Here is a 14,371-nt window from a genome sequence, read left to right on the forward strand (position 1 = left end):
TCTTTGGGGGATACCAGCTGGGAATGCCCCGTGGGGTGGCCTGGCTTTGGGTTTGGTGTGTTTCTAGGAGCCTTGCTGCTTCTGCTCACCCACGCTGAACACAGCTGACATTTGTCATTTGTGCTTTACGTTGGGCCCTAAAGTAGCATAGACACACCATGGGTATTTATCTCTTTCTCCCGCTCACATAGCAGCACCTTTCGAACGTTGTCTTCCGTCTCAGGGAGTCACCAAGAGCATTTCCAGGAATGGCCCCGAGGGGCCATGGTCAGGCTTGCTAAGCGTCATCTCCTGCCCTCCAGAGTCATCACTCCAATCCACACGTGCAACGAAAAGCTTTATCATGTCCCCTCCTCACTGCTTTTAAATTATTACCAATCTAAACATTTTCTCCATTTGTTTTTGGCAGTATTTGTATTTGAACTCAGGGCTTCCTGCTTGCTAGGCAGGTAAGAGCCAGGCCTCTAGTACTTCTTTCCTCTGGTTATTTATTTATTATTTTATTGTAAAGATGATATGCAGAGGACTTACAATTACATAGTCAGGTAATGGATACATTTCCTTTTGCACAATATCACCTCCCATTCTCTCCCAGTTGTTTTTTCTCTCCAGATACCCTTCCACCAACAAATTGAATAGTTCATTTTCAACATAGTGTCTAGTGAGTATCATTTATTATTTTGGTGCTTTATTGGGACCTTGCCCTCTGGCTTGCCTTTTCACTCAAGGCTGGCACTCTTCCAATTGAACCGCACTTCCATTCTGGCTCTGGTTGTTTTTCAGATAGGGTCTTGCTTTTTGCCTGGACTGTGTTCTCCTATTTCTGATTCCTATGTAGCTGGGATGGCTGATGCACATTGCCATGTACTACTATTACTCCACACAGGATCTAGAAAACTTTTCTTTGCCAAGGCTAGCCTCCAACTGCAATCCTCCGAATCTCAGCCACTCAAGTAGTTAGAATTACATTCATAAGCCACTGGAGCCCAGCACAGTCACAGTTCCATTGATTCATTCTTGAGTGAATGAATCAATAACCAGGAATTTGGCCACACTCGCTTCATTCTCCACACTGGGACAATCTGAGCCCATGTCTGTGGCAGGCCATCAGGAAGCTGGATGGTTTCAGAATGCTGTTTTCCAGGCTTTAAAGAGGTAGTTAGGGGCCAGGAGCATAGCCTAGTGGTAGAGTACTCACCTAGCATGCACGAAGCCCTGGGTTTGATTCCTCGGTACCACATACACAGCAAAAGCCAGAAGTGGCACCGGGGCTCAGGTGGCAGAGTACAAGCCTTGAGCAAAAAGTGTCCAAGGACAGTGCCCAGGCCCTGAGTTCAAAACCCAGGACTGGCCTAAATAAATAAATAAATAAATAAATAAATAAATAAATAAATAAATAAAAGAGATGGCTAGGCCAAGAGGCACTCCTCTCATGAATGGGCTAGTGCCTTTAGGATCAGGGTGGGTTCTTGTCTCCACAGGGGGTTCTTGGTCTTGCTGGGCCATGTTAGGACACAGCACAGAGCTCCTTCCTGGATATGGGTGCCATGTTCATTGACTTTCCAGTCTCTAGAACCATCAGTAAATCAACCTTTATTGTTTCTAATTCACCTAGGCTATGGTGCCCTGTCCCCACCTGAGGCACCCCAGTTCCTCTCCAGGGCCTCCAGACCTTAGTGGCCTCATGAAGGCCAGCCTCCTAGAGCTGACCCGTGTCCTCTCCGAGTAGCAGCTGTCTCTATGGCCCCAACCCTTGGCACAAGTCCTGGTCATGTCCCAGTCACCCATCTGTGCCCTCCCCCACCCGGGCACCAGCACCCTGGCTCTGAGGACCGATCGGGGTGCTGGCGAGTAGCGAGCTCTTCAAGGGGCCTTTGCAGTTCCTCCCCCAGAGCTATTCCTGGCCTGGGCACCTCCCCACCCTGTCCCCCCTGCCTGACCTGACCCCACAGCTGGGAATGGTGTGCTGGGGGTGGGGCTACTCTGACTATATAAGCTTGGACCTAGGTGTCTCAGGCACCCTGGAGGCCCAGACCCTCCACAGCTGACCCCCCCTACGCTCTGGCCTGACCCCCAGCCAGCCCAGCAATGACAGGAAAAGCTGCCTCCGAGGCCCCCGTCTCCGCTTCACAGGAGACGGCGCCCGAGCCTGCCAAGATGCCTGCCACAGAGTCTCCAGGAGAAACAGCGGCCCCTGGGGAGGAGAAGCATCCCGAGCCTGAGGCATCTGCCACCCCCACGGCCACGGAGCCTGCACCTCCAAGCGAAGGTGACCAGAAGCAGGGCCCGTAAAGGAAGGAGGGAGGCAGGTACTTGGGGTGTGACTTTTGGTTGTGATTGTCTTTACCTCACTCTGGCTTCTCCCCAGATGTCCCCAGCGCCCCACTGCAGCTGACCGTGGAGGATGTGAGCCACAACTCTGTGACTGTGAGCTGGGAGCCCCCCGAAAAACTGGGGCGGCTGGGGATCCAGGGCTATGTACTGGAGTTCTGCAGAGTGGGAGGTGAGAAACTGGCTCAGCCCTGCACACGCCCAGCCAAGATGGGCTACCAGGGGAGCCGGGGAGGGGCCCGGCCCCCACAGATTTGGCACCCCAGAGATGCAGAGGGAGCTGTGCAGGTAGCCATCCCCTCATGGCCACCTCTTCATGTCCAGTGACCTCCAATACCACCCTTACTAGTCCACCAGCTCCTGAGAGCCTCTGGGTATCGGAAAGGTGGGGGACCCTGGGCACTGCTCTGGGGAGAAGGGAAGGAAGGAGGTGCCAGGTATTCAGGGACTCTGACTGGGTAGGGCAATGCAAAAAGTGGGGAACAGCAGGACTATGGGGGATAATAGGAAGCAGTTAGGAGAAATAGAGAAGGGGAGGGGCCTGGCCCCATCCCTGCTGCTACTGTCTTCCTCCATGACACTCACGTGAAACCTGTCCCTGCCTCATTTTCTACCTTGCTGTGTGACTTCACAGATGTGTCCAGTCCTCTCTGGGCTTCAGCATTCCCTTCTCTGGTCACCATTCCAGCACTCAAACATCAGGTTATCCTTGATGACATTTGTCACTAAGAAGTCAGGGAAGAAGAAGGGCCAGGGGTATCAAGGCCCGAGAGCCCTGTGGACTTCTGAAGATCAACACTGAGGAGTGGGGCCCCTGGCCACCATGCCCGTGTCTCAGGCTCTCTCCACTCCTCTCAGCCTCCGAGTGGGTGCCTGTGACTGCCCGGCCCGTGATGGTGATCCAGCAGACGGTGCGGAACCTGTCTCTCGGGGACAAGTTCTTCCTGCGCGTGACAGCAGTGAGCTCCGCAGGAGCCGGACCACCCGCCACGCTGGCGCAGCCCGTCCACATCCAAGAAATTATCGGTAAATCCCACCTCACTCCCACGTGCTGGGGAAGCCCTGGAGGTAGAGTCGCCCCCACCCTTGCTCAGGTACACCAGCCACGTGCCACACTCCTTGCCTTCAGAAGCTTTCACATTCCTTGACACCTCGGAGGCTCTGGAGATCAGAGACACCTTTCCCAAAGGGCCCAGCTCCCAAGAACCACGCAAAGCTAACTGCAGCCAGAGACAGGAGCTCCACTTCCCTGCTCACCTGGCCCTCGGTCCCACCCACTGCTAAGAGGCCATCTGTTCTTCCTCTCCGTATCTAGTCTTAATCCCGCCAGCTGCCATGGGAGTTCACCTCTGCCCATTTGCTGGGGCCTGAGTTCCACTACTCCCAAAGTTCTGAAAAGAGAGAAGGCCAGCCTGCCACCTCGGTGCCTTCACCCCACTGGGAAGAAGAGGGCCTATAAAGGGGCCAAGAAGGCTTCTCCATCTCCAAGGCTAGCACCTTACAGGAGACCTGGGTGCCAACTGCTGATTGCTAATATTTCTATTTGCAGGGTGCATTAGCCTCTGTCCTACCCTCACACCCCTCCCAGAGCCGGTCAGATTTCAGTCTGTTAATGGCTGTGAGTCACTGGGGCTGATCTCAGGTCTCTGGGGATAGCATAGGGGCTCAGGGTGAAGAGAGACACAGGCTAGCAGGTGGCCTGAGGCCTTCTCCATCTTCTCCTTTGTTCCACATTAGGGAATCAAGCAGTAGAAGGTGAAGTTCTGAACAAGTTCTGAACAAGGCACCCAGAAGGAGAGGGTATCATGGTCCCCAGAGGGGTCAAGTTTAAGTCAAGGAGATGCTCACCCTGAGAGTAATGAGGCTTTAGAACCTCATGTCTTGGCAGTGATGAGTACATCTCCAAGGGCCCAGGGACATCCCTGAGGTCACTTCAGCTTTCAGTGATGGTCGCAGACTCTGTTGTCCCTGCAGGACTCTTCCTGCTGCCTAGACTGCGGAATGTGGGATGGGCTCTGGGGGTTGGCAAACCCCGCAGTACAATATAAAACGACAGTCTGGCAGTGTTGAATCTGGCTGCTTGGGAGAAGCCCAGCCCATCTCCCCAGGGCCCCAAGAAGCCCAGTGTTGGAAAAGCCAGCCATAGTGAGCATCCACTTCTCCATTAAAATTCCTCTGGCAGGAGAGAAGGGGATTTCCTGGAGAGAAAAGGGATGTGTGTGTGTGGGGGGGGCACATGAATAAGTGGGAGAACAGCCAGACTCTTGGACAGGGCAGGGCAGGGGCCCTATCCAGAATCCTCAGCTGTCCCTCCTGGGCCACCTGGAGCTGCCAGGCATTCCTGGCCCCCTGCAGCGGCCTCTGGAGCATTCCATGCCTGATGCTCCCACTGCCAAGTGCCTGCTCAGCTAATCCTTGGAGACACAGTGTTCCTTCTCACTGTCTTCTCCTCCTCCACCCGGGGTGCCATTAACCAACTGCTCCCACCTGTTCGTGACTGAGGAGCCCAGCAGCCCCTCCCCCAGGGGGACAGTGGCGACTGCAGTTTTTGTTGGACTGTCCAGTGACGCCTGATTAGTTAATGGTCAGGAGGATGGTTCCCAGCACCCGGGGTGGCTGATGTGGGACTTCAAGAAGGACTTGGCATCTGTGAAACTGACAGAGGAATAGGGGCACATCTACTCTGGCCTCGATTGATTAGGCAGGCTGAGGCATGGGCCAGCAGGTTTCAGAGATTGTCTGAAAGTCCTGTGTGGGGAGCGTTGGGGGGAAGGGAGGGGGAAGGAGGGCTGGGTTAGCTGGAAACCACGCGGCTCCCTCCCCTTTTACTGGCTGACAGGTGCAGCACCTGCCTCCCTCCAGGGGGCGCCAGAGAGCCAGCAGGCCCACATGGAGCTTGAGAATGCCTGGGTTGCAGGGCCAAACCCAGCCTGGCAGGGTTGAGGTGCCAAGGGAGTGCCGAGATGCCTACCACTTCACACCATGGAGGTCCTGACCTCCCCAGAACCTCTGGCCTCTCGGCTCCCCAGGGGCCTTAAGGGATTTGGGGCGCTCAATCATAGCACTGAGAGCCTCAGCCTGACAACATGTAAGCTGGGGCCCTCCTGCCTCAGAAGCCCTCGCCCCGCTGTCCCACTGCTGTGCTAAGCCTTGGCTCTTGCTTTCTTTCATGCAGAACACCCCAAGATCCGTGTCCCCCGCCACCTCCGTCAGACCTACATCCGCCACGTGGGAGAGGCAGTTAATCTGCAAATCCCCTTCCAGGTGGGCTTGCCAGTCTGAGGGGTGTCCAGAGAAGCCCTAAAATGCCATGGGAATCCTGACTGGTACCCCTTAGTGGGCTTCCCACCCCCTCCCTTAGTCACACTTACGACAGGCAGGTGGCCCCTGAAGGACGTGGAGCTGGGCAGCACAGAGAGCTCCAGCCCGCCCAGCTGACGGCCCTGGCTGTCAGCAGGCCATGGGGTGCAGGCAGCTGTGGTTGTACTCACCCCAATAATCCCTCCCTCAGGGGAGACCCAAGCCTCAGGCCTCCTGGACCCACAATGGCAATGCTCTGGACAGCCAGCGGGTGAATGTGCGCAGTGGAGACCAGGACTCCATCCTCTTCATCCGCTCCGCCCAGCGCTCTGACTCTGGCCGCTATGAGCTCACCGTGCGGCTGGAAGGCTTGGAGGCCAAGGCCGCCATTGACATCCTGGTGATAGGTACGGGGCCCAGGGATGGTGAGGCTGCCTCACCAGGAACTCCTAGCTGACGGGATTGGGATGGGGGCAGCTCAGTGTGGGGACTGGCATGCTTCCCTTTCTACTCTGGTCCTGCAGAGAAGCCCGGGCCCCCCAGTAGTATCAAGCTCTTGGATGTCTGGGGCTGCAACGCTAATCTGGAATGGACGCCTCCCCAGGACACGGGCAACACAGAGCTTCTGGGATACACAGTGCAGAAGGCAGACAAGAAGTCAGGGGTGAGGCCACCTGGGGTCTGGGGTCTCACAGGAAGGATTGGGAGAGGCTAGGAAGATCTGTCCCTCCACAAAGCTGAGCACTGTGTGGACCTGTGCAGGATTCTTTACTGTTTGTGCCTCAGTTTCCTTCTGAAGTCAGCAAAGAGGCCTTTTGAACTCTGGAGCTGTTTCTGGAATGTGTGTTTCTTTTTTGGCTAGTACTGGGGTTTTAAACTCAGGTCCTCATGCTTATTCTGCTTACCTGCTCATTTGGTGCTCTTACCACTCTTACCACCAAAGCCATGCTTCCTGTCCAGAATTTTACTAGTTAATCGGAGATAAGAGTCTCATAGACTTTTCTGCCCAGGCTGGCTTGGAACTATGATCCTCAGATCTCAGCCTTGTGAGTAGCTGGGATTACAGGTGTGAGCTGGCTTGTTTCTGAGATAGATAATAGATAGATAGATATGATATGATATGATAAACGCAGGTTCTGATTCAGGGGCCAAGCACCTGCATTCCACGGAGCATCTGGGTGGTGCCAAGGGCACACATCTGGGTGGCACTGAGAAATACACCTTCCGGCTGCACTTGGAACTTGAGGGTCTCAGATCCCAAGGACCAAAGAGCTCACCTGAGTGCCCCTGGAGCTCCTCCTCCCACTTCCAAGCCCCTTGGGCCCAATGCTGGGTAGCTCCCTCCTATCTGTATGGGCCCCATACAGGGGACGCAGGGAGGGTGCAGTCAGAGTGAGAGCAGAGGGTGACAGGGGCTGGGATCCCCACAGCAATGGTTCACCGTGCTCGAGCGCTACCACCCCACCAGCTGCACCATCTCTGACCTCATCATCGGCAACTCGTACTCCTTCCGGGTCTTCTCAGAAAACCTGTGTGGCCTCAGCGACTCGGCCACCACCACCAAGGAGCTGGCCCACATCCAGAAGGCAGGTGAGTTGGGGTTCCACTGGGAAAGCAGGCCAGGATGGGGTACTGGCTGTGAGTCTCGCCTTGTCTCCACACCTTCATCACTGTCCCCACCACCCTTCCTCTAAGCTTTGCCTGGAGCTTTTGTTGTGTGCCTCCCATGCCACGGGAGCGTGCCCACATAAACTCACGTGGTGTAAAGCAATGCACATGACCTATGGAGTTTAACAAACACATGCAAATGAGTGGCAGCCTCTGGAAGGCTTATTCTAAAGATGCACATGGATGCTACATCACCACCAGCCTTGGGGCTCAGGTGCAGTGTCCCCAGAGACCCAGCTTGAGGGGCAATGTGTTGGAGATAGGTAGACGGGCTAGCGGGCAAAAGCACAAACCTCCCGGCGCAGAAGACAAGACCACATACAGATGGGAGGAGAGATTTGGTATTTACTGCCTCCAACACATGCTTGGGCCTTTCGGATCAATGTTAAGTTCCAAGTCTTCTCTCTGCTATCCTAGAATATATCTGGGGCCTTCCCTTCCCAGGGTCTCTGAGGGTGCAGGAAGCTGCCACTCTTTCACACCACAGAATTAGGAAGACATTTTTGTTTTAAAAAAATAATAAAAGGAAGCCTGTCAAATAAATGAAACAAATGTCACAGATGATGTTCTGATTTCCATCTGCCCCCCGCCACTGGCTTTCCTTGGCTTCTTTGACATTCTTAGTAACCACAGTTTGACGATGCCTGTCTTCCTCTACCCCTATAACCTCACATTTCTCCCTGAACCTAGATATTACTGCCAAACCTCAAGGGTTTGTTGAGCGAGACTTCTCAGAAGCCCCCTCCTTCACCCAGCCACTGGCTGACCATACCTCCACCCCTGGCTACAGCACTCAGCTCTTCTGTAGTGTCCGGGCATCGCCCAAGGTAAGGGGCCCTGGGCTGTGGGGAAGCTGGGGCTGCAGCTCCATGTAGACCTGGGAGGACCGATGAGGCCAGGTCCCCTCACGGCACCCCTTCTGACTGTACTTCCAGCCCAAGATCATCTGGATGAAAAACAAGATGGACATCCAGGGTGACCCCAAATACCGTGCCCTCTCTGACCAAGGCATCTGTACCCTGGAGATCCGGAGGCCCAGCCCTTTTGATTCCGGGGTCTATACTTGCAAGGCCATCAATGTGTTGGGGGAAGCATCTGTGGATTGCCGGCTGGAGGTCAAAGGTAAGAGAAGGGTCACTCTCCAGGTACACCTCCTCCTAGTAACCTCACCTTTACCTTCCTAGGAGCTGGACAAGGGATAGCAGAATGTTAAAAATGTAAAGCCGCTGGGTGCTGTTTGGCTCACACCTGAAACCCCAGCTACTCAGGAGGCTGAGATCTGAGGATCTCAGTTCAAAGCCAGCCTACGAATGAAAGTCCATAAGACTCTTATCTCCAGTCAGCCACCAGAAAACCAGAAGTGGCGCTGTGGCTCAAAGTAGTAGAGTGCTAGCCTTGAGCAAAAGAGCTCAGGGACAGTGCCCAGGCCCTGAGTTCATGCCCCACTACCACCACCACAGGAAGGAAGAGGTGGTAAGGACCACGGTCAGTGAGTGAATAACTTTCCAAGTGAGAGAATGGTCTGTGGGGGCAGGGAGGGGGTGGACTGTGACCTTGACCCTTGAACCTCCCTGTTTCCTCTTATCATCCTCAAGCTCTAACCTGTAGGATCTTTTCTAGCCTCAGCCACACACTGAAGAGCCAGGAACAAAAGGAGGCTAGGATGAGGAGATGGTAAGTGGCTCCATCCTCTGCTACCGCTAGGGGCAGCATGGGAGAGACTGGGAGCAGGGGTGGAGTGGAAGGGGAAGGCTGCAAGCAATGGGTACACATCTGCCCTCACAGACAACTAGCATGCATTCCAGAGTCTCCACGGACGGGTGCAGAGCTGGGTGATGCGGGTGAGGTCTGGAAGGGGGTGGTGCAGCTGACAGTCATAGAATAGGTTTTAGCCTTCTCCAACTGAGAAGGACACAGCTCACCCCTCGACACTGCACCTGAGGGAGGGTGACCTCAGCAGGGAAGAGAGACCCCTGCCTTGTGTCATGTGTCTGAGGTCATGCATGTACTCTCCGTGTCCTGCAGGCCTAAAGGTTGATTCCCCTGGCTTAAAATCAAGCCCTACACAGGCCAAGATCTTCATAGCAACAGCTGACTCTAGCAGGCTCCTGGTACCTGTTAACCTCCTTCCACCAGAGGCTGGAGTCCAGAATCCCAGGACTGTGCCTGGCAGGCCCCAGGCCAAGCCTCGTGGGTACAAGGGGGTCCCGAAAGTACAGGGATTGGAACACTCTGCTGATTTGTGTGCTGGGTGAGAAGCACTGGAATAAAGGTGTGTGGTGTTACAGCGTGCGGCCTTGGTGGCAGTGTCATCGTGAAGGGGGAGGCGCTGTCTCTGTGAGGGGTGTTTGAATGTGCTACCATGAAGAAGGGAGAGGGCTCAAGATGTCCTGGGGCAATTCTTGGACATGTGAATGGCCTGAATCTTGCTCCCAGATTCAGAGTTTGCTGCCCCAAGTGGGTAACTATGACAATAGATGTGCCGTCTCTGGAAGCCTTCTTGCTCTGACCACCTCCAATCCCATCCCACCCCCAGCTTCTCCCGGCTCCCTCCATTGTAGCCGTCTGCCAGCAATGGGGATAGATGCCAATAGTCTGCTGGCCATGAGGGTTCACAGTCTTTTATTAGTCACATGGGGCTCCCTTGAGAGCCAGGGACACCCCACTCTGACAGAGGGTAGGGCCTGGAATCCAGGCCTAGAGTTATTATTCACTCAGGACCTGTCAACGTAACAGTCCCCTCCTGTTCCTGCCTGCCTTCCACACGGGGGTCTCCAGGCTTGCCAGACCCCTGAAGGCCTAAACATTAGTCTATGAGAGAGCTTCCAGAGCCCTTGAAAACTGAGCTAAATACCAGGGGTATTTAGAATATTTAACATTAGGACAGCAAGAGTCTCCCCCACACTGCCAGGAGTGATCTCCTCTGGCCTGGTCCCACCCGCCACCTCCAGCCCAGGAGTGGCCAGTCAGCCCCTCCCCAGGCCTGAGAGTGCTCCCAAGGGTTGGGGTGTCTAGCAGCAGCAGAAACCATATCACCTAGGAGCATCCAGGCCTGTCACTAAGGGCTGGTGGAAGCTAGGTGACCCAGGTGACAAGAAGTTAACACTGGAAACCACTTGAAAGGCCAAGGAGGACTCGGTGCCTCGGTGCTGCCCCCTGGTGACTGAGATCAGCACTTGGATCACCCCCCACTTATTCCCCAGGGTTCAGAAGCAGCTGAGAGTCCAAGGGCAGAGGTGAGAAAGGATCTAGGGACCTCTCTTGCTGCCTCTCCCATGCATAACATCTGGGATGTTCCAAGCAAGATGCACACCTGCATGGCCAGAGATAGATACAGAATCCTAGCTGGTGGGGACTGAGGCTCCTTGCTTCCTGACCCTTTGCTGCCCCAGGAGAGAAAGCAAGGCCAGGGCATCCCCAGTCTCCTTCACTCCTTCATCTCAGAAGCAATCCTCACGTTTGATCCCTGGGTTACCAACATCTACCAAGAGTGACTTTCCTGGGGAAATTCACTCCTCCTCTCCATTCCCCTCTCCTCCACAGACAGGCCCCGGGACCTGCTCACCGGAGCGGCTGGGCTGCTCTTGAGAAGGTTCAGGCAGAGGGCAGGGGAATCAGCACATTTTCTCTCTCTCTCCTCAGATGCCTTCCTCATGGCCTGCCCTCCCGTCCTCCCCCGTGCCCCACCCCGAGGTACAGGGCAGCGCGCTCCTGTGGAGGGGCACATCTCTCAGCATCCTTCCCAGAGCCCACTGCCCACAGCTCAGCTGGGAAAGGCTCAGGAAGGCCAGAGGGCCTGTGGGGCCTGGCGGGCCGGGCTGAGCTGCTGGAAGCAGAGGGCAGTCTAGTCATCAGCTTTCTCTTGAGGGAGGTCGTCGTCGTCGATGGGGGGCTGGGGCTGGCAGCGGAAATGGTCGTTCCAGATCTTCAGGAAGGTGACCCGGAACTTGTGGATGCGGAAGGCGTAGACAACGGGGTTCATGGCGGAGTTGCCATGCGTGAGGAAGATGGCGATGTAGATGAGGATACTGGGCTTCTGGCAGGTGGGGCAGAAGAGGGTGATGCAGTTCAAGATGTGCAGCGGCAGCCAGCTGAGGGCAAAGAGGAAGAGGATGAGGGCCAGCGACTTGGCGATCTTCAGCTCCTTGCCGTAGTACTTCTGGGGGTCCCCCGAGGAGGCGGACACCTTCTTGTTGAGCTGCTTGCGGATCAGGTAGAAGACCTCCAGGTAGATGAGGACCATGAGGAGCAGCGGCGGCAGCACCCACACAAAGAAGTTGAAGTAGACCATGTACTCCATGCTGATGACCTTCTCGAACTCACACCTGATCACCGGCTCCCCCACGCTGCCGTTGGCCGCCCAGTCCCGTTCCACCTCACTCAGGTTGTTCCAGCCAAACATAGGTGTCAGGCCCACCAGGAGGGAGACGATCCAGCAGCCCGCGATGGCTACAGCGGCCCTTCGCGGGGTCACCACGGTCTTATACCTGCAGGAAAAGAACAGAAGGGTGTCCGGAGCTGCCCCTCATTGCCTGGAAGCCGGCCCGTACCCCGGGGGAAGGGCTTCAAAAGGAGGCTGCCTCCCCATCCAAGGCCCAGAGAGCAGGTGTGGGAGGACAGAGTCTCAGGACCTAAGATTACACGAGGCAGAGCTTGTCATGCCCTGCTGCATCTTTCCCCAGGAAGAACAGGATCTGGATTAATAAGAATAATAATAGGAGATAATAAAGGGCCTCCTTTAGAACTTTTAAGACAATAACCAGGGCTGGGATTTGTGGCTCCAGTGTTAGAGCCTTTGCTTAGCAACTCCAAGGTTTTGAGTTCAAATCACACAGTACTAAGAAAGAGAGAAAAAGAAAGAGAGAGAGAGAGAAAGAAAGCGAGTGAGCAGGAGCAGGGGTTATGGTAGCCTGTAGTCCCAGCTACTTGGGAGGCAGAAGCAGGAGGATTTCAATCTGAGAGGAGTCCTGACAAAAGTACAAAACCCTGTCTGATAAAACTGAAAAGCAAAAGGGCTAGGGAGCATGAAAATGGTAGAGGGCTTACCTAGCAAGATAAGATCCAGAGTTCAATTCCAGGTGTTGTCAAAAAAGAAAGGAAAGAAGGAAGGAAGGAGATAACCAAGTACAGATGCTTAGAACATGCTACCGGTTGTCTCACTGCTCCATGGCAGGCACTGGTGGGGTGGGCAGACACTGGCAGGAGAAGAGCTGCACAGCTGACAGATGAAGAGACAGCTGGACATGATCTGGAGATCTGCCCAAGGCCACTCGAGCTGGCAGCAATATCCTGACTTCCCTGACAGCCAGGTGATTAACAATGGAGTGTAACCCTCCCATTGGACTGCTGACGGCGTGGCCATCAGCAACCTTCCCTCCTGCCCCTTCTCCTGAGTCTGTCCCGTACTTCCTGCAAGCATGCCATATCTCACCTTCCTCCGTCCCCATTCTCCCTCCGGTCCCTACACAGCGCCTCTCTCCTAAGGAGATGGTCTCAGCAACCCCGGACTACCCACAGGAATGAGGCTCCAGAAACTACACTGCTGTTCATAAGCGTCTACTTAGTGCTTCTACTCATGTGTGCACAGGTGAACTATCAGCAAATATGTATTCAGTGCTTTCTCTGCGTGTGTGTGTGTGTGTGTGTGTGTGTGTGTGTTAGGACTTGAACTCTGGGCCTGTACCTATACCATTTTAGCTCAAGGCTGGCATGCTACCACTTGGGCAGCTCCACTTTCGGCCATTTGCTGGTTATGCGGAGATGAGAATCTCAGGGAACTCTTCTGTCCAGGCTAGCTTTGAGCCTCAAGCCTCAGATCTCAGCCTCCTGAGTGGCTAGAATGACAGGCGTGAGCCTGCAGTGCCTGGCATGAGCAGTGCGTTCTGTGCCTGGCATTGCTGTCTGGGCTGAAAATGAGATAGAAAATCTCTCTGTAGCCCCTACTGATCTCATTGAAGAGATCAGTAACAGAAACACAAGAAACTAAGACAACCATGCACAGAGCTGGGACTTTCGAAGGGAACAAGCAGGCTAATGTCAAGAATAAATCTCTCAAATGTATTTTTTTTTCCTTTGTCCAGTACTGGGGCCTGAACTACCACTTGAGCTGCATCTTCAGCTCCCTCTTTGAACTAATTATTTTTGTAGGTAGAAGCTTGCTTTCTATCCAGGCAATCCTGGTCTGCGATCCTCCTATTTGTGCTTCCCTAGGTCAGGGGGGGGGGGCTGGCAAGCACGCACTGCCACACGCAGCCATCACACTCCCCCCCTGCAGCGGAGACCACAGGCACACACCACTGGGCCCACTTACTGGTGGAGATGGAGTCTTGCAAAGTTTTATGCTTAGGCTAGCCTCGAACTGTGAACCCCTGTTCCACCTCCCACATCCTTTGGATTACAGACTTGAGCCACTGCGCCTGGTTCTTCCAACTTTTTGTTTTTGTTTTTTAAATATCTGGCATCCACAGAACACATAAAACATATATATGGCTGACCCAGAACACAAGGCTGTCCTGGGCCCTCCCTCTCTCTGAGTTGAGGGTTTTAATATTGCAGAGACTTCCCACTTCCCATTAAACCCACCCAGCCGGCCGCCAGCTGTAATGCCCTGAGCCCACACATTGGCCTTGACGCATGTGCCCAGGGCTCCGTCCTGCCCAGCCTGTGCTGAGAGCTGGCAGAGCAGCTGGAGCTTGCCCAGTTGTTATTTTCCAATGCAGCTTCTGAGAGAGATGGAGTGCTCTCCTGAGCAGTAAACAGCTCCGGGGCCCAGGGTGTGCAGGGTGGAGGAGGAGGGGGGTGGGTGCCTGAAAATCTGCAGCTTTCTCCCCCGTGATGACATTGAGGGGCCTTCTCACCCTGGGCAGCGACTCTTCCAGGCCCCTTTACTGACCATCAAAACCTTTACAGGCAACTTACAAGGCTCCTTATAGGCAACGGGAATAGAAAGAGGGGAAATCTGGTTGGTAGAAGCCAGACACCCTCTCCCTGCCCCAACTAGAAGATAAGAACTAAAGGCCGGGGGCGTGGCTCACTGGCAGAGCACCAGCCTAGAAGATAAGCCCTGAAATAG

The 14,371-nt window shown here is 54.7% G+C and overlaps 2 protein-coding genes across 3 annotated transcripts in view; one reads left to right on the forward strand and one right to left on the reverse strand.

The window, feature by feature from the left end:
* Positions 1–2,088: 2,088 nt before the first annotated feature.
* Positions 2,089–9,665, forward strand: Mybph (myosin binding protein H). The gene is made up of 11 exons (XM_090341391.1): positions 2,089–2,269; positions 2,369–2,503; positions 3,190–3,357; positions 5,507–5,595; positions 5,843–6,038; positions 6,156–6,295; positions 7,062–7,221; positions 7,990–8,126; positions 8,235–8,421; positions 8,920–8,973; positions 9,325–9,665. The coding sequence occupies exons 1-10, from the start codon at positions 2,089–2,091 to the stop codon at positions 8,934–8,936; spliced, it is 1,410 nt and encodes a 469-aa protein (XP_090197517.1). The 3' UTR covers positions 8,937–8,973; positions 9,325–9,665.
* An 871-nt stretch (positions 9,666–10,536) lies between these two features.
* Adora1 (adenosine A1 receptor) overlaps positions 10,537–14,371 on the reverse strand; it is a 35,687-nt gene continuing 31,852 nt past the window's right edge. For both annotated transcript variants that reach the window (XM_090341392.1, XM_090341394.1), the window contains exon 3: positions 10,537–11,786. In XM_090341392.1, coding sequence (XP_090197518.1) covers positions 11,144–11,786 — 643 coding nt within the window. In that variant the 3' untranslated portion in view covers positions 10,537–11,143. The remainder of the gene's footprint in view (positions 11,787–14,371) is intronic.

The sequence above is a fragment of the Megascapheus bottae genome, chromosome 10 (genome assembly GCF_031878675.1).
Source record: "Megascapheus bottae isolate mThoBot1 chromosome 10, mThoBot2.hap1, whole genome shotgun sequence".
In the NCBI taxonomy this organism is placed as follows: domain Eukaryota; kingdom Metazoa; phylum Chordata; class Mammalia; order Rodentia; family Geomyidae; genus Megascapheus; species Megascapheus bottae.